At 40.4% G+C, this 18,711-nt stretch overlaps 2 protein-coding genes across 3 annotated transcripts in view; both read right to left on the bottom strand.

The window, feature by feature from the left end:
- Window positions 1–18,711, bottom strand: part of ecpas (Ecm29 proteasome adaptor and scaffold) — a 176,247-nt gene that overhangs the window by 74,671 nt on the left and 82,865 nt on the right. The window lies entirely within an intron of this gene.
- LOC135506436 (circadian locomoter output cycles protein kaput-like) overlaps window positions 1–18,711 on the bottom strand; it is a 41,504-nt gene that overhangs the window by 11,401 nt on the left and 11,392 nt on the right. Inside the window, exons 3-12 of the mRNA XM_064925828.1 lie at window positions 17,587–17,676; window positions 16,887–16,946; window positions 15,634–15,782; window positions 14,970–15,061; window positions 9,722–9,811; window positions 8,226–8,346; window positions 7,338–7,451; window positions 7,013–7,131; window positions 3,553–3,635; window positions 1,382–1,488 (exon numbers count right to left, since the gene is read on the bottom strand). Coding sequence (XP_064781900.1) covers window positions 1,382–1,488; window positions 3,553–3,635; window positions 7,013–7,131; window positions 7,338–7,451; window positions 8,226–8,346; window positions 9,722–9,811; window positions 14,970–15,061; window positions 15,634–15,782; window positions 16,887–16,946; window positions 17,587–17,603 — 952 coding nt within the window. The 5' untranslated portion in view covers window positions 17,604–17,676. The remainder of the gene's footprint in view (window positions 1–1,381; window positions 1,489–3,552; window positions 3,636–7,012; window positions 7,132–7,337; window positions 7,452–8,225; window positions 8,347–9,721; window positions 9,812–14,969; window positions 15,062–15,633; window positions 15,783–16,886; window positions 16,947–17,586; window positions 17,677–18,711) is intronic.

The following is an 18,711-nucleotide window of genomic DNA, read 5'->3' as shown; positions in this document are numbered from 1 at the left end:
CTAGACAGAGAGGAGAGGAACCTGTAGTAACTTTACCATACTGCATCACTAGACAGAGAGAGCATCACTAGGAGAGGAACCTGTAGTAACTTTACCATACTGCATCACTAGACAGAGAGGAGAGGAACCTGTAGTAACTTTACCATACTGCATCACTAGACAGAGAGGAGAGAGGAGAGGAACCTGTAGTAACTTTACCATACTGCATCACTAGACAGAGAGGAGAGGAACCTGTAGTAACTTTACCATACTGCATCACTAGACAGAGAGGAGAGGAACCTGTAGTAACTTTACCATACTGCATCACTAGACAGAGAGGAGAGAGGAGAGGAACCTGTAGTAACTTTACCATACTGCATCACTAGACAGAGAGGAGAGAGGAGAGGAACCTGTAGTAACTTTACTATACTGCATCACTAGACAGAGAGGAGAGAGGAGAGGACCTGTAGTAACTTTACCATACTGCATCACTAGACAGAGAGGAGAGAGGAGAGGAACCTGTAGTAACTTTACCATACTGCATCACTAGACAGAGAGGAGAGGAACCTGTAGTAACTTTACCATACTGCATCACTAGACAGAGAGAGCATCACTAGAGGAGAGGAACCTGTAGTAACTTTACCATACTGCATCACTAGACAGAGAGGAGGAGAGGAACCTGTAGTAACTTTACCATACTGCATCACTAGACAGAGAGGAGAGGAACCTGTAGTAACTTTACCATACTGCATCACTAGACAGAGAGGAGAGGAGAGGAACCTGTAGTAACTTTACCATACTGCATCACTAGACAGAGAGGAGAGGAACCTGTAGTAACTTTACCATACTGCATCACTAGACAGAGAGGAGAGGAACCTGTAGTAACTTTACCATACTGCATCACTAGACAGAGAGGAGAGGAACCTGTAGTAACTTTACCATACTGCATCACTAGACAGAGAGGAGAGGAACCTGTAGTAACTTTACCATACTGCATCACTAGACAGAGAGGAGAGAGGAGAGGAACCTGTAGTAACTTTACCATACTGCATCACTAGACAGAGAGGAGAGGAACCTGTAGTAACTTTACCATACTGCATCACTAGACAGAGAGGAGAGGAACCTGTAGTAACTTTACCATACTGCATCACTAGACAGAGAGGAGAGGAACCTGTAGTAACTTTACCATACTGCATCACTAGACAGAGAGGAGAGAGGAGAGGAACCTGTAGTAACTTTACTATACTGCATCACTAGACAGAGAGGAGAGAGGGGCGGTCAGAGTGTGTGTGTGTGTGTGTGTGTGTGTGTGTGTGTGTGTATGCGTGTGTATGTGTATGTGTCTTTGCGCGTGTGTGCGTGCGTGTGTGTATGTGTGAGAGTGCGTGTGTGCGTCACTCACAGTGTTCGTGACACTTGGCCAGTGTCCCCAGGTCGTCTACATGATAGTAGTCGTACCCCGACGTCCCCAGAACCTCAAATGGAAGGTAGCCTATGATTGGTGGAGCCCTGGAGGGAGGAAATTAAATCATCAGTTACCCAGCCTGCTTATTAACAATAATACCACTTGTCTGTCTGTCTGTCTGTGTGTGTGTGTGTGTGTGTGTGTGTGTGTGTGTGTGTGTGTGTGTGTGTGTGTGTGTTTAACTGATAAGTCCCCACAACAACAGTAAAGGAACAAAGATTTGACCAACTGGGGACATTTTGTTAGTCCCCACAGGGTAAAATGCTATTTTTAACTCTAGGGTTTAGAATTAGTGTTAGAATTACGTCAGGAGCTAGGGTTAGGAGCTAGGGTTAGGAGCTAGGGTTAGGAGCTAGGGTTAGGAGCTAGGGTTAGGAGCTAGGGTTAGGAGCTAGGGTTAGGAGCTAGGGTTAAGAGCTAGGGTTAAGAGCTAGGGTTAGGAGCTAGGGTTAGGAGCTAGGGTTAGGAGCTAGGGTTAAGAGCTAGGGTTAGGAGCTAGGGTTAGTTTTAGGGTTAGTTTTAGGGTTAGGAGCTAGGGTTAGGAGCTAGGGTTAGTTTCAGGGTTAGGAGCTAGGGTTAGTTTCAGGGTTAGGAGCTAGGGTTAGTTTCAGGGTTAGGAGCTAGGGTTAGTTTCAGGGTTAGGAGCTAGGGTTAGGAGCTAGGGTTAGTTTCAGGGTTAGGAGCTAGGGTTAGTTTCAGGGTTAGGAGCTAGGGTTAGTTTCAGGGTTAGGAGCTAGGGTTAGTTTCAGGGTTAGGAGCTAGGGTTAGTTTCAGGGTTAGGAGCTAGGGTTAGTTTCAGGGTTAGGAGCTAGGGTTAGTTTCAGGGTTAGGAGCTAGGGTTAGTTTCAGGGTTAGGAGCTAGGGTTAGGAGCTTGGGTTAGTTTCAGGGTTAGGAGCTAGGGTTAGGAGCTGGGGTTAGGAGCTAGGGTTAGGAGCTGGGGTTAGGAGCTGGGGTTAGGAGCTGGGGTTAGGAGCTAGGGTTAGGAGCTAGGGTTAGGAGCTGGGGTTAGGAGCTAGGGTTAGGAGATGGGGTTAGGAGCTAGAGTTAGGAGCTAGGGTTAGGAGCTAGAGTTAGGAGCTAGGGTTAGGAGCTGGGGTTAGGAGCTAGGGTTAGGAGCTTGGGTTAGTTTCAGGGTTAGGAGCTAGGGTTAGTTTCAGGGTTAGGAGCTGGGGTTAGGAGCTAGAGTTAGGAGCTAGAGTTAGGAGCTAGGGTTAGGAGCTAGAAGCTAGGGTTAGTTTCAGGGTTAGGAGCTGGGGTTAGTTTTAGGGTTCGGAGCTAGGGTTAAGAGCTAGTGTTAGGAGCTAGGGTTAGGAGCTAGGTTTAGGAGCTAGAGTTAGGAGCTAGAGTTAGGAGCTAGAGTTAGGAGCTCGGGTTAGTTTTAGGGTTAATAGTTAGGGTTAGGTTTAAGGTTAGGGTAAGAGTACAGGGTGGGACTGAATTGTGTGTCCCCACAAGCTTAGCTATACAAGACTGTGTGTGTGTGTGTGTGTGTGTGTGTGTGTGTGTGTGTGTGTGTGTGTGTGTGTGTGTGTGTGTGTGTGTGTGTGTGTGTGTGTGTGTGTGTGTGTGTGTGTGTGTAAGAACTACTAGAGACTGTGTTACCTGTGGTCTAGGAATAAGAACTACTAGAGACTGTGTTACCTGTGGTCTAGGAATAAGAACTACTAGAGACTGTGTTACCTGTGGTCTAGGAATAAGAACTACTAGAGACTGTGTTACCTGTGGTCTAGGAATAAGAACTACTAGAGACTGTTACCTGTGGTCTAGGAATAAGAACTACTAGAGACTGTGTTACCTGTGGTCTAGGAATAAGAACTGCTAGAGACTGTGTTACCTGTGGTCTAGGAATAAGAACTGCTAGAGACTGTGTTACCTGTGGTCTAGGAATAAGAACTACTAGAGACTGTGTTACCTGTGGTCTGGGAATAAGAACTACTAGAGACTGTGTTACCTGTGGTCTAGGAATAAGAACTACTAGAGACTGTGTTACCTGTGGTCTAGGAATAAGAACTACTAGAGACTGTGTTACCTGTGGTCTAGGAATAAGAACTACTAGAGACTGTGTTACCTGTGGTCTAGGAATAAGAACTACTAGAGACTGTGTTACCTGTGGTCTAGGAAAAGGAACTTCCACTCCAGACTGTGTCGGGAGGTGAACTCTTCATTGTGCTCCACCACTGTACACATCTCCTATGGAGGGATAGACAACAAGACAGATATCAATATATAGATGATTGAATATAGATAGACAATATACACTCAGTGGCCAGTTTATTAGGTACAACAATCTTGTACCTGATCGGACTCATTTTGCCTCCAGAACAGCCTGAATTATTCGGGGAAATGGGATTCTACAAGGTGTCTGAAACGTCCCACAGCTGCTGCAGATTTTGGCGGTGGTACATTCATGCTGCGAACAGCCCGTTCCATCTCATCCCATCGCTGCTCTATTGGGTAGAGGTCTTGGGGACGGACCAGGACACTCTGGTACTGAAATCATCTGTCATGTTCCAGGGCCATGTTTTTCCACGCCTCACTTGTCCAGTGTTGGTGATGGCGTTGCCCACTGGAGCTGCTTCTTCTTGTTTTTAGCTGATAGGAGTGGAACCCGGTGTGGTCTGGTTCCTCTCTAGGTTTCTTCCTAGTTTTCTGGCCTTTCTAGGGAGTTTTTTCAGAGCCACCGTGCTTCTACACCTGCATTGCGTGCTGTTTGGGGGTTTTAGGCTGGGTTTCTGTACAGCACTTTGAGATATCAGCTGATGTAAGAAGGGCTTTATAAAATACATTTGATTTGGTCGTCTGCTGCAGTAGCCCGTCCTTGACAAGGACCAGCGAGATGTGTGTTCTGAGATGCCGTTCTGCAACCCACTGTTGGTTGTAGTGGCCTCCATTTGTCTGTTTTGTGGCCCTCCTGTTAGCTCAACCTACTGTTGGTTGTAGTGGCCTCCATTTGTCTGTTTTGTGGCCCTCCTGTTAGCTCAACCTACTGTTGGTTGTAGTGGCATCCATTTGTCTGCTTGTGGCCCTCCTGTTAGCTCAACCTACTGTTGGTTGTAGTGGCCTCCATTTGTCGGTTTGTGGCCCTCCTGTTAGCTCAACCTACTGTTGGTTGTAGTGGCCTCCATGTGTCTGTTTGTGGCCCTCCTGTTAGCTCAACCTACTGTTGGTTGTAGTGGCCTCCATTTGTCTGTTTGTGGCCCTCCTGTTAGCTCAACCTACTGTTGGTTGTAGTGGCCTCCATGTGTCTGTTTGTGGCCCTCCTGTTAGCTCAACCTACTGTTGGTTGTAGTGGCCTCTATGTGTCTGTTTGTGGCCTTCCTGTTAGCTCAACCTACTGTTGGTTGTAGTGGCCTCCATGTGTCTGTTTGTGGCCCTCCTGTTAGCTCAACCCACTGTTGGTTGTAGTGGCCTCCATTTGTCTGTTTGTGGCCCTCCTGTTAGCTCAACCCACTGTTGGTTGTAGTGGCCTCCATTTGTCTGTTTTGTGGCCCTCCTGTTAGCTCAACCCACTGTTGGTTGTAGTGGCCTCCATTTGTCTGTTTGTGGCCCTCCTGTTAGCTCAACCTACTGTTGGTTGTAGTGGCCTCCATTTGTCTGTTTGTGGCCCTCCTGTTAGCTCAACCTACTGTTGGTTGTAGTGGCCTCCATTTGTCTGTTTGTGGCCCTCCTGTTAGCTCAACCTACTGTTGGTTGTAGTGGCCTCCATTTGTCTGTTTGTGGCCCTCCTGTCAGCTCAACCTACTGTTGGTTGTAGTGGCCTCCATTTGTCTGTTTGTGGCCCTCCTGTTAGCTCAACCTACTGTTGGTTGTAGTGGCCTCCATTTGTCTGTTTTGTGGCCCTCCTGTTAGCTCAACCTACTGTTGGTTGTAGTGGCCTCCATGTGTCTGTTTGTGGCCCTCCTGTTAGCTCAACCTACTGTTGGTTGTAGTGGCCTCCATTTGTCTGTTTGTGGCCCTCCTGTTAGCTCAACCTACTGTTGGTTGTAGTGGCCTCCATTTGTCTGTTTTGTGGCCCTCCTGTTAGCTCAACCTACTGTTGGTTGTAGTGGCCTCCATGTGTCTGTTTGTGGCCCTCCTGTTAGCTCAACCTACTGTTGGTTGTAGTGGCCTCCATGTGTCTGTTTGTGGCCCTCCTGTTAGCTCAACCTACTGTTGGTTGTAGTGGCCTCCATGTGTCTGTTTGTGGCCCTCCTGTTAGCTCGAACCATTCCTACCATTCTCCTTGGACCGCTCTCATCAACCAGCCGTTGATGACCCACAGGACTGCCGCTGACTGGACGTTCCTCGTTTTGTCGCACCGTTCTCGGTAAACGCTAGACACGGTCGTGAAAAGCCCAGGTGGGCGTCCGTTTCTGAGGTACTGGATCCGACACCTGGCACCGACGATCATACCGCCAAGCCTCTACGGTCACAAGTTCTGCCAATTCTGAAGTTCGATAGAACAGTAACTGAATGCCTTGAAGCCTGTCTGCCTGGTTTATATAGCAAGCCCCGGTCATGTGACTCACTGTCTGTAGGAGTGACCCATTTTAATGAACAGGGTGGTGTACCTAATAAACTGTCCGGTGGGTGTATATAATATAGAAAAATATCTATATGCAGGTGTAGCTTTGTTGCGTTTAAATACTGTTTGTTAAATAGGCTTGACCATCAACTCTCTTGTTACTTCATTTTTTTGTGTGTGTTTTTGTGTGTGTGTGTGTGTGTGTGTGTGTGTTAGTGCTGAGCGATTAACCAAAATGTTGGTTAATTTTGAGCTTTTAAAACAACTAACTGACCAATGTTGGTTCAATTTTTTGAATTCCATTTCGTTCAGTTTTTTTTTTAATGTGAGCTCAAGGCGTAGTTTTTCTAGAGATAAATCAGATCAAGCCTGAACTGTGCGTTGTAGTAGGGAGTTGTAGTTTTCAACAGGCCAATATTCTACATAGTTTAGCTCAGAAAACATGGTAATTAACTACAATGACCATAATCCTTTGCACACCGAGAGAAGAGAAGAACGTGCGATCAAGAGCAGTTTCTTCGTGAGGTATCTCTACCCGGAAATACAGGATCTGAGTGATTGATAGTTGATATTCAGCAGTCATTAAATAATACCTTGTTCGCTACGAATAAATATTAAAACAGTGTTTTTGTCAGACAGCGGCTCTACAGAGACGAGACGATGACTTGGAATGAAATAATAAAGTCATCAAATAAAACAAACGTAATATACAGAACTTAAATATTTAATTAAAGCAAAGTAATGTGAATATCTAATGGTTAATAAGTGATAAGCAGTAATGGACCGTCACGAAGCATCATGGGACTTCTGTGTTGTTACAGAGATCAACCCACATAATGCATAGTGCATTTAATGTTTAGAAATAAATTATTGAAATCGAAAAACCAGGATTATTTTTTCATTAATCGAACCGAAACCGAACCGACCTCAAGAGGCAGTAATTGCTCAGCACTGTGTGTGTGTGTGTGTGTGTGTGTGTGTGTGTGTGTGTGTGTGTGTGTGTGTGTGTGTGTGTGTGTGTGTGTGTGTGTGTGTGTGGTGTGTGGTGTATGGTGTGTGTCACCTTGATGAACTGTGGTTTAGCCAGCCTGACGGTGGCGACGAAGCAGACCAGGTCATCAAAGGCAGGTTGTAGGGATCTCTGTAACACTCCTGCTAAACCATTCCTGGTGGTGTTGGGGACTAGAGAGAGGAGAGGAGAGGAGAGGAGGGCGTTACCAGGAGAGGAGAGGAGGGCGTTACCAGGAGAGGAGAGGAGAGGAGAGGAGAGGAGGGCGTTGCCATGAGTAGAAACCAGAACAGATGATCAAAACTAACAGCTGTTTATTTTGTTCTACATCTGATAAAACAAGACCAGTTTTGCTTTTCTAGTGAAAACAGACGCTCACCGTCGTTCAGCGACTTGAAGTTGCCGATGAATTTGACGTGTTCGTAGACGGCAGGTTCTTTAGGGTCGATGGTCCCTCTCAACACATGGCAACAAAACTCCAGCTGGTTCTTGGCTGTAAAAAAAATAAATATGAAAAATTTATTTATAAATATGAATTTATAAATATAAAATATAATAATATAATAAAATAAATAATATAATATAAATATGAATTTATAAATATAAAATATAAATATAATAAATATAATATCATAATATAATATAATAAATAATATAAATACAATATAATAATATAATGAATAATATAATATAAATATAATATAACATAATAAATAATACAATAAAATATAAATATGAACTTATAAATATAAAATATAATTATAATAAATATATAATATAAATATAATAATATAATAAATAATATAAATATGAATTTATAAATATAAAATATAATATAATAATATAATAATCAAATAATATAATATAATAATATAATAAATAATATAAATATAATGTAATAATATAATAAATAATATAAATATATAATAATATAATATAATATAATCATATAATATAATAAATAATATAAATATAATATAATAATATAATAAATATAAATATGAATTGTTTATTTTATGAAAAAACAAAACATTTCACGATTAAAATATCAAACACAACGAACACCAACCTTAACTACGTTGCAATCATTTCTCTTAAAAACATTTTTACAGTGTTTACAGATTTTTTACAGATACAACATGGCCGATATATTTGCAGATGACTGCTTGCAGTGTATAACAAGTGATCTGATTGGACGGCAGTGTATAAGAAGCGACGTGATAGGCCAGCAGCCAATAAGGTGGGAATGTGATTGGGTGTTACTCACTCTTGAGGTACTCTGGTCCGAGGCTCTCGGGGTCGGAGGGGTGTTTGGAGAGAGCCTTGTACACCTCCGAGTGTTCATTCAGGGGGAGGAAGTTTAACAGGTTCTGGTCCTGCAGGTCCGACTGGGGAACACACACACACACACACACACACACACACACACACACACACACACACACACACACACAACGTTGAGTTCAACACAACTGGGGAAGGTATAGAAACATTTTATTATACATTTTCAAACATCCAAGTACATTTTTAAGTAGGAAACGAATAAGAAATTAATTGTAATTAGTTAATTGCATGCCAGCAGCACGCCACCATGTATCCCACTGCTGGCTTGCTTCAGAAGCTAAGCAGGGTCGGTCCTGATTGGTCCCTGGATGGGAGACCAGATGCTACTGGAAGTGGTGTTGAAGGGCCAGTAGGAGGCACTCTTTCTTCTGGTCTTAAAAAAATATAAAAATAATGCCCCAGGGCAGTGATTGGGGACATTGCCCTGTGTAGGGTGCCGTATTTCGGATGGGACACTAAACAGGTGTCCTGACTCTCTGTGGTTATTAAAGATCCCTTGGTACTCATCGTAAGAGTAAGGGGGTGTTAACCCCGGTGTCCAGGCTAAACTCCCAATCTGGCCCTCAAAGCATCATGGCTACCTAATCATCCTCAGTTTACAATTGGCTCATTTATCCCCTGTAACTCTTCCCCAGGTCGTTGCTGTAAATGATCATGTGTTCTCAGTCAAATTATATCAGATAATGCTGCTCTTGGTACGATGCATTGGAACCAAACCCTTCCGTCCAATAGTAGTGGTACTACGCATTGGAACCGAACCCTTCCGTCCAATAGTAGTGGTACTACGCATTGGAACCAAACCCTTCTATCCAATAGTACCATGCATTGGAACCAAACCCTTCTGTCCAATAGTATTGTGGTACTATGCATTGGAACCAAACCCTTCCGTCCAATAGTATTGTGATTCTAGGCATTGGAACCAAACCCTTCCGTCCAATAGTATTGTGGTACTATGCATTGGAACCAAACCCTTCCGTCCAATAGTATTGTGGTACTATGCATTGGAACCAAACCCTTCTGTCCAATAGTACTGTGGTTCTAGGCATTGGAACCAAACCCTTCCGTCCAATAGTATTGTGGTACTATGCATTGGAACCAAACCCTTCTGTCCAATAGTATTGTGGTTCTAGGCATTGGAACCAAACCCTTCCGTCCAATAGTATTGTGGTACTATGCATTGGAACCAAACCCTTCCGTCCAATAGTATTGTGGTTCTAGGCATTGGAACCAAACCCTTCCGTCCAATAGTATTGTGGTTCTAGGCATTGGAACCAAACCCTTCCGTCCAATAGTATTGTGGTTCTAGGCATTGGAACCAAACCCTTCTGTCCAATAGTACTGTGGTTCTAGGCATTGGAACCAAACCCTTCCGTCCAATAGTATTGTGGTACGAATCGAAACACAGACAGTCCGACTCACCGGCAGGTGTTCCAGCAAGGAGGTGACACTCTCAGAGACATAGATGATGTTCCCATCTGTCATTATCACTATGAAGAATCCATCCAGAGCCTACAACACAACATTATACTTCAGTTAATACGACTGTAACCAGTCTGTCCTTATCGCTGTGACTGTAGTAATATAGTAAGTATAGTTATAGTATTAGTATTAGTAATAGTAGGGTAGTACTGTAGTAGTAATAGTAGGGTAGTACTGTAGTAATAGTAGGGTAGTACTGTAGTAGTAATAGTAGGGTAGTACTGTAGTAATATAGTAAGTATAGTAATAGCATTAGTATTAGTAATAGTAGGGTAGTACTGTAGTAGTAATAGTAGGGTAGTACTGTAGTAGTAATAGTAGTACTGCAGTAGTAATAGTAGGGTAGTACTGTAGTAGTAATAGTAGGGTAGTACTGTAGTAGTAATAGTAGCGTAGTACTGTAGTAGTAATAGTAGGGTAGTACTGTAGTAGTAATAGTAGGGTAGTACTGTAGTAGTAATAGTAGGGTAGTACTGTAGTAGTAATAGTAGTACTGCAGTAGTAATAGTAGGGTAGTACTGTAGTAATATAGTACGTATAGTAATAGTATTAGTATTAGTAATAGTAGGGTAGTACGGTAGTAGTAATAGTAGGGTAGTACTGTAGTAATATAGTAAGTATAGTAATAGTATTAGTATTAGTAATAGTAGGGTAGTACTGTAGTAGTAATAGTAGGGTAGTACTGTAGCAATATAGTAAGTATAGTAATAGTATTAGTATTAGTAATAGTAGGGTAGTACTGTAGTAGTAATAGTAGGGTAGTACTGTAGTAGTAATAGTAGGGTAGTACTGTAGTGGTAGTAGTAATAGTAGGGTGGTACTGTAGTAGTAATAGTAGGGTAGTACTGTAGTGGTAGTAGTAATAGTAGGGTAGTACTGTAGTAGTAATAGTAGGGTAGTACTGTAGTGGTAGTAGTAATAGTAGGGTAGTACTGTAGTAGTAATAGTAGGGTAGTACTGTAGTAATATAGTAAGTATAGTAATAGTATTAGTATTAGTAATAGTAGGGTAGTCCTGTAGTAGTAATAGTAGGGTAGTACTGTAGTAGTAATAGTAGGGTAGTACTGTAGTAGTAATAGTAGGGTAGTACTGTAGTAATATAGTAAGTATAGTAATAGTATTAGTATTAGTAATAGTAGGGTAGTACGGTAGTGGTAGTAGTAATAGTAGGGTGGTACTGTAGTAGTAATAGTAGGGTAGTACTGTAGTAATATAGTAAGTATAGTAATAGTATTAGTATTAGTAATAGTAGGGTAGTACTGTAGCAATATAGTAAGTATAGTAATAGTATTAGTATTAGTAATAGTAGGGTAGCACTGTAGTGGTAGTAGTAATAGTAGGGTAGTACTGTAGTAGTAATAGTAGGGTAGTACTGTAGTAATATAGTAAGTATAGTAATAGTATTAGTATTAGTAATAGTAGGGTAGTACTGTAGTAGTAATAGTAGGGTAGTACTGTAGTAGTAATAGTAGGGTAGTACTGTAGTAGTAATAGTAGGGTAGTACTGTAGTAATATAGTAAGTATAGTAATAGTATTAGTATTAGTATTAGTAATAGTAGGGTAGTACTGTAGTAGTAATAGTAGGGTAGTACTGTAGTAGTAATAGTAGGGTAGTACTGTAGTAGTAATAGTAGGGTAGTACTGTAGTAGTAATAGTAGGGTAGTACTGTAGTAGTAATAGTAGGGTAGTACTGTAGTAATATAGTAAGTATAGTAATAGTATTAGTATTAGTATTAGTATTAGTAGGGTAGTACTGTAGTAGTAATAGTAGGGTAGTACGGTAGTAGTAATAGTAGGGTAGTACTGTAGTAATATAGTAAGTATAGTAATAGCATTAGTATTAGTAATAGTAGGGTAGTACTGTAGTAGTAATAGTAGGGTAGTACTGTAGTAATATAGTAAGTATAGTAATAGTATTAGTATTAGTAATAGTAGGGTAGTACGGTAGTAGTAATAGTAGGGTAGTACTGTAGTAATATAGTAAGTATAGTAATAGTATTAGTATTAGTAATAGTAGGGTAGTACTGTAGTAGTAATAGTAGGGTAGTACTGTAGCAATATAGTAAGTATAGTAATAGTATTAGTATTAGTAATAGTAGGGTAGTACTGTAGTAGTAATAGTAGGGTAGTACTGTAGTAGTAATAGTAGGGTAGTACTGTAGTAGTAATAGTAGGGTAGTACTGTAGTAATATAGTAAGTATAGTAATAGTATTAGTATTAGTAATAGTAGGGTAGTACTGTAGTAATATAGTAAGTATAGTAATAGTATTAGTAGTAGTAATAGTAGGGTAGTACTGTAGTAATATAGTAAGTATAGTTATAGTAATAGTATTAGTATTAGTAATAGTAGGGTAGTACTGTAGTAGTAATAGTAGGGTAATACTGCAGTAATATAGTAAGTATAGTAATAGTATTAGTAGTAGTAATAGTAGGGTAGTACTGTAGTAGTAATAGTAGGGTAATACTGCAGTAATATAGTAAGTATAGTAATAGTATTAGTAGTAGTAATAGTAGGGTAGTACTGTAGTAGTAATAGTAGGGTAATACTGTAGTAATATAGTAAGTATAGTAATAGTATTAGTAGTAGTAATAGTAGGGTAGTACTGTAGTAGTAATAGTAGGGTAGTACTGTAGTAATATAGTAAGTATAGTAATAGTATTAGTATTAGTAATAGTAGGGTAGTACTGTAGTAGTAATAGTAGGGTAGTACTGTAGTAATATAGTAAGTATAGTAATAGTATTAGTAGTAGTAATAGTAGGGTAGTACTGTAGTAGTAATAGTAGGGTAATACTGTAGTAATATAGTAAGTATAGTATTAGTATTAGTAATAGTAGGGTAGTACTGTAGTAGTAATAGTAGGGTAATACTGTAGTAATATAGTAAGTATAGTAATAGTATTAGTATTAGTAATAGTAGGGTAGTACTGTAGTAGTAATAGTAGGGTAGTACTGTAGTAGTAATAGTAGGGTAGTAATAGTATTAGTAGTAGTAATAGTAGGGTAGTACTGTAGTAGTAATAGTAGGGTAATACTGTAGTAATATAGTAAGTATAGTAATAGTATTAGTAGTAGTAATAGCAGGGTAGTACTGTAGTGGTAGTAGTAATAGTAGGGTAGTACTGTAGTAGTAATAGTAGGGTAGTACTGTAGTGGTAGTAGTAATAGTAGGGTAGTATTGTAGTAGTAATCGTAGGGTAGTACAGTAGTAGTAATAGTAGGGTAGTACTGTAGTAGTAATAGTAGGGTAGTACTGTAGTAATATAGTAAGTATAGTAATAGTATTAGTAGTAGTAATAGTAGGGTAGTACTGTAGTAGTAATAGTAGGGTAATACTGTAGTAATATAGTAAGTATAGTAATAGTATTAGTAGTAGTAATAGCAGGGTAGTACTGTAGTGGTAGTAGTAATAGTAGGGTAGTACTGTAGTAGTAATAGTAGGGTAGTACTGTAGTGGTAGTAGTAATAGTAGGGTAGTACTGTAGTAGTAATAGTAGGGTAGTACTGTAGTGGTAGTAGTAATAGTAGGGTAGTACTGTAGTAATATAGTAAGTATAGTAATAGTATTAGTATTAGTAATAGTAGGGTAGTACTGTAGTAGTAATAGTAGGGTAGTACTGTAGTAATATAGTAAGTATAGTAATAGTATTAGTATTAGTAATAGTAGGGTAGTACTGTAGTAATATAGTAAGTATAGTAATAGTATTAGTAGTAGTAATAGCAGGGTAATACTGTAGTAATATAGTAAGTATAGTAATAGTATTAGTAGTAGTAATAGTAGGGTAGTACTGTAGTAATATAGTAAGTATAGTAATAGTATTAGTAGTAGTAATAGTAGGGTAATACTGTAGTAATATAGTAAGTATAGTAATAGTATTAGTAGTAGTAATAGTAGGGTAATACTGTAGTAATATAGTAAGTATAGTAATAGTATTAGTAGTAGTAATAGTAGGGTAATACTGTAGTAATATAGTAAGTATAGTAATAGTATTAGTATTAGTAATAGTAGGGTAGCACTGTAGTGGTAGTAGTAATAGTAGGGTAGTACTGTAGTAGTAATAGTAGGGTAGTACTGTAGTAATATAGTAAGTATAGTAATAGTATTAGTATTAGTAATAGTAGGGTAGTACTGTAGTAGTAATAGTAGGGTAGTACTGTAGTAATATAGTAAGTATAGTAATAGTATTAGTAGTAGTAATAGTAGGGTAGTACTGTAGTAGTAATAGTAGGGTAGTACTGTAGTAATAGTAGGGTAGTACTGTAGTAGGGTCGTACTGTAGTAGTAATAGTAGGGTAGTACTGTAGTAGTAATAGTAGGGTAGTACTGCAGTAGTAATAGTAGTACTATAGTAGTAATAGTAGGGTAGTACTGTAGTAGTAATAGTAGGGTAGTACTGTAGTAGTAATAGTAGGGTAGTACTGCAGTAGTAATAGTAGTACTGTAGTAGTAATAGTAGGGTAGTACTGTAGTAGTAATAGTAGGGTAGTACTGTAGTAGTAATAGTAGGGTAGTACTGTAGTAGTAATAGTAGGGTAGTACTGTAGTAGTATTAGTAGGGTAGTGCTGTAGTAGTAATATTAGGGTAATACAGTAGAATGTTAGTAATAGTAGGGTAGTATTGTAGTAGTATTAGTAGGGTAGTACTGTAGTAGTAATATTATGGTAATACTGTAGAATGTTAGTAATAGTAGGGTAGTATTGTAGTAGTATTAGTAGGGTAGTACTGTAGTAGTTATAGTAGGGTAGTATTGTAGTAGTAATAGTAGGGTAGTATTGAAGTAGTATTAGTAGGGTAGTACAGTAGTAGTAATTGTAGGGTAGTACTGTAGTAGTAATAGTAGGGTAATACTGTAGTAATATTAGTAATAGTAGGGTAGTATTGTAGTAGTATTAGTAGGGTAGTACAGTAGTAGTAATCGTGGGGTAGTACTGTAGTAGTAATAGTAGGGTAGTATTGTAGTAGTATTAGTAGGGTAGTACAGTATTAGTATTAGTAGGGTAGTACAGTAGTAGTAATAGTAGGGTAGTATTGTAGTAGTAATAGTAGGGTAGTATTGTAGTAGTATTAGTAGGTTAGTACAGTAGTAGTAATAGTAGGGTAGTATTGTAGTAGTAATAGTAGGTGAGTACAGTAGTAGTAATCGTAGGGTAGTACAGTAGTAGTAATCGTAGGGTAATGTTGTCACCTCCAGCATGAGCTGGGTGAACTCCTCGTTGCTAAGGAACGGAGGTTTCCAGTCCTGTCTGATGTCACTGGACTCAGACTGAGCAGAGATCTCTGTTGGAGACACATACACACCATAGTGTTTAGAAATATACATGAGAATACACACAATATACTATACAGAAATTATACATCCGAATACACCATTTATACAGTAGAGTCAACTTCTGACCCTGATAAGATCACAAAGGGACCTTCACCAGTCAACTTCTGACCCTGATAAGATCACAAAGGGACCTTCACCAGTCAACTTCTGACCCTGATAAGATCACAAAGGGACCTTCACCAGTCAACTTCTGACCCTGATAAGATCACAAAGGGACCTTCACCAGTCAACTTCTGACCCTGATAAGATCACAAAGGGACCTTCACCAGTCAACTTCTGACCCTGATAAGATCACAAAGGGACCTTCACCAGTACCTAAAATACTATTTTAAAACACAATTTGCTCCTCATATCCTCAGTGTACACTCCTCAATAATGTAAGTATTCATGATAATACTCAAGAATAATTAACATTTTCGTTATACGTCCATGACTCTCAAAAGCAACAGTTCCGTTTGTTTCCATTCATCACAACGACAGGAAGTAGAAACAGAAAGGGGTAGTAAAAGGGGGCGGGTACCATTGTGTTTACACAGGAAGTCGATGCTCTTCTGCAGGATGGTGGACTTGTCCATCTTGCGTGTGATGCCAGGCAACATGGTGCCCAGCTCCTTGATGAGGACATTGAACTGGTCTCGTCTCTTCTTCTCCGACTTGTTACGAGACACGCTGTGGATGACAATAGATCACAGATTACAATGGAATATACTTTAAAAAGACCATTCGATAACGAATGGAATGGAGAGACACTAGCCCTTTTTATCAGTTGGGTAGTGTCAATTGTCTATCTACAGTCTCACTGAATGGCACCGTGTCCTGTTTCAGCTGATCAGGGCCTAAGTGTTAGTCCTGTTTCAGCTGATCAGGGCCTAAATGTTAGTCCTGTTTCAGCTGATCAGGGCCTAAGTGATTAGTCCTGTTTCAGCTGATCAGGGCCTAAGTGTTAGTCCTGTTTCAGCTGATCAGGGCCTAAGTGTTAGTCCTGTTTCAGCTGATCAGGGCCATAAGTGTTAGTCCTGTTTCAGCTGATCAGGGCCTAAGTGTTAGTCCTGTTTCAGCTGATCAGGGCCTAAGTGTTAGTCCTGTTTCAGCTGATCAGGGCCTAAGTGATTAGTTATGTGAATCAGCTGTGTGTTAGTCCTGTTTCAGCTGATCAGGGCCTAAGTGTTAGTCCTGTTTCAGCTGATCAGGGCCTAAGTGTTAGTCCTGTTTCAGCTGATCAGGGCCTTAGTGTTAGTCCTGTTTCAGCTGATCAGGGCCTTAGTGTTAGTCCTGTTTCAGCTGATCAGGGCCTAAGTGTTAGTCCTGTTTCAGCTGATCAGGGCCTAAGTGATTAGTTCTGTGAATCAGCTGTGTGTTAGTCCCGTTTCAGCTGATCAGGGCCTAAGTGATTAGTTATGTGAATCAGCTGTGTGTTAGTCCTGTTTCAGCTGATCAGGGCCTAAGTGTTAGTCCTGTTTCAGCTGATCAGGGCCTAAGTGTTAGTCCTGTTTCAGCTGATCAGGGCCTAAGTGTTAGTCCTGTTTCAGCTGATCAGGGCCTAAGTGTTAGTCCTGTTTCAGCTGATCAGGGCCTAAGTGTTAGTCCTGTTTCAGCTGATCAGGGCCTAAGTGTTAGTCCCGTTTCAGCTGATCAGGGCCTAAGTGTTAGTCCTGTTTCAGCTGATCAGGGCTTTAGTGTTAGTTGTGATTTGGAGGTCATGGTGGTGATGTCATGGCGGTGATGTCATGGCGGTGATGTCATGGCGGTGATGTCACGGCGGTGATGTCTAACCGTTTTGCTTTGTCCTTGTCATCTTCATCCATCGACCCGTCGAAGATGCTAGAATCATCCCTGAGAAAGGAAAAGGCTTGTTATGTTTGAAATAAATCACCTGGAAATAGTTATTATAACATTTAACAATATGGCATCCTGTGTGTGTGTGTACGTGTGTGAGAAAAAGAGAGAGACAGAGACAGAGACAGAGACAGAGACAGAGACACAGAAAGAGACAGAGAGAGAGAGCAAGAGAGAGCGAGAGAGAGGGTGAGAGAGACAGAGAGACAGAGAGACAGAGACAGAGAGAGAGAGAAATACAGAGAGACAGAGAGAGAGAGAGAGAGACAGAGAGAGAGAGAGAGAGACCGAGACAGAGAGAGACAGAGAGAGACAGAGAGAGAGAGAGAGACAGAGACAGAGAGAGACAGAGAGAGAGAGAGAGAGAAAGAAAGAGACAGAGAGACAGAGAGAGAGAGACAGACAGAGAGAGGGAGACAGAGAGACAGAGAGAAAGAAAGAGAGAGAAAGAAAGAGAGAGAGAGAGAGAGAGAGAGACAATAAAGCCCCTTGAATTGAAATTGAGAGAGAGAGAGAGAGAGAGAGAGAGGTGTTGTAGTTCAGAAGAAGTGTTATCCTAGTCAGTGGGTAGGAGGGAGTAACGGCTGGTATTTCTGAATGCGTACAACAGTAGGGGACAGTGTGTGTTGTGCCCGACCCTATGCTTGATGTCATGACTGGCTGTTGTTCAGGCCTGTGGCAGCAGTGAAACAGTCTTCAGGCCTGAGGGACTCATTTGGAAGAGGACCTGGAACGATCAGAGAGAACCGTGAATTAACACACACATCATCCATAACACACTACACAGTGAATAACCACATCATCCATAACACACTACAGACAGTGAATAACCACATCATCCATAACACACTACAGACAGTGAATAACCACATCATCCATAACACACTACACACAATGAATAACCACATCATCCATAACACACTACACACAGTGAATAACCACATCATCCATAACACACTACACAGTGAATAACCACATCATCCATAACACACTACAGAGTGAATAACCACATCATCCATAACACACTACACAGTGAATAACCACATCATCCATCCATAACACACTACACAGTGAATAACCACATCATCCATCCATAACACACTACACAGTGAATAACCACATCATCCATAACACACTACAGACAGTGAATAACCACATCATCCATAACACACTACACACAATGAATAACCACATCATCCATAACACACTACACACAATGAATAACCACATCATCCATCCATAACACACTACACACAGTGAATAACCACATCATCCATAACACACTACACAGTGAATAACCACATCATCCATAACACACTACAGACAGTGAATAACCACATCATCCATAACACACTACACACAATGAATAACCACATCATCCATAACACACTACACACAGTGAATAACCACATCATCCATAACACACTACACAGTGAATAACCACATCATCCATAACACACTACACAGTGAATAACCACATCATCCATAACACACTACACAGTGAATAACCACATCATCCATAACACACTACACACAGAGAATAACCACATCATCCATAACACACTACACAGTGAATAACCACATCATCCATAACACACTACACAGTGAATAACCACATCATCCATACATAACACACTACACAAAGTGAATAACCACATCATCCATAACACACTACACAAAGTGAATAACCACATCATCCATAACACACTACACAGAGAATAAACACATCATCCATAACACACTACAGAGTGAATAACCACAT

Source organism: Oncorhynchus masou, chromosome 20, assembly GCF_036934945.1.
Source record: "Oncorhynchus masou masou isolate Uvic2021 chromosome 20, UVic_Omas_1.1, whole genome shotgun sequence".
Taxonomy (NCBI): Eukaryota; Metazoa; Chordata; class Actinopteri; order Salmoniformes; family Salmonidae; genus Oncorhynchus; species Oncorhynchus masou.
Note: the sequence above shows the minus strand (reverse complement) of the source record. Positions and strands in the feature narration are given on the sequence as shown.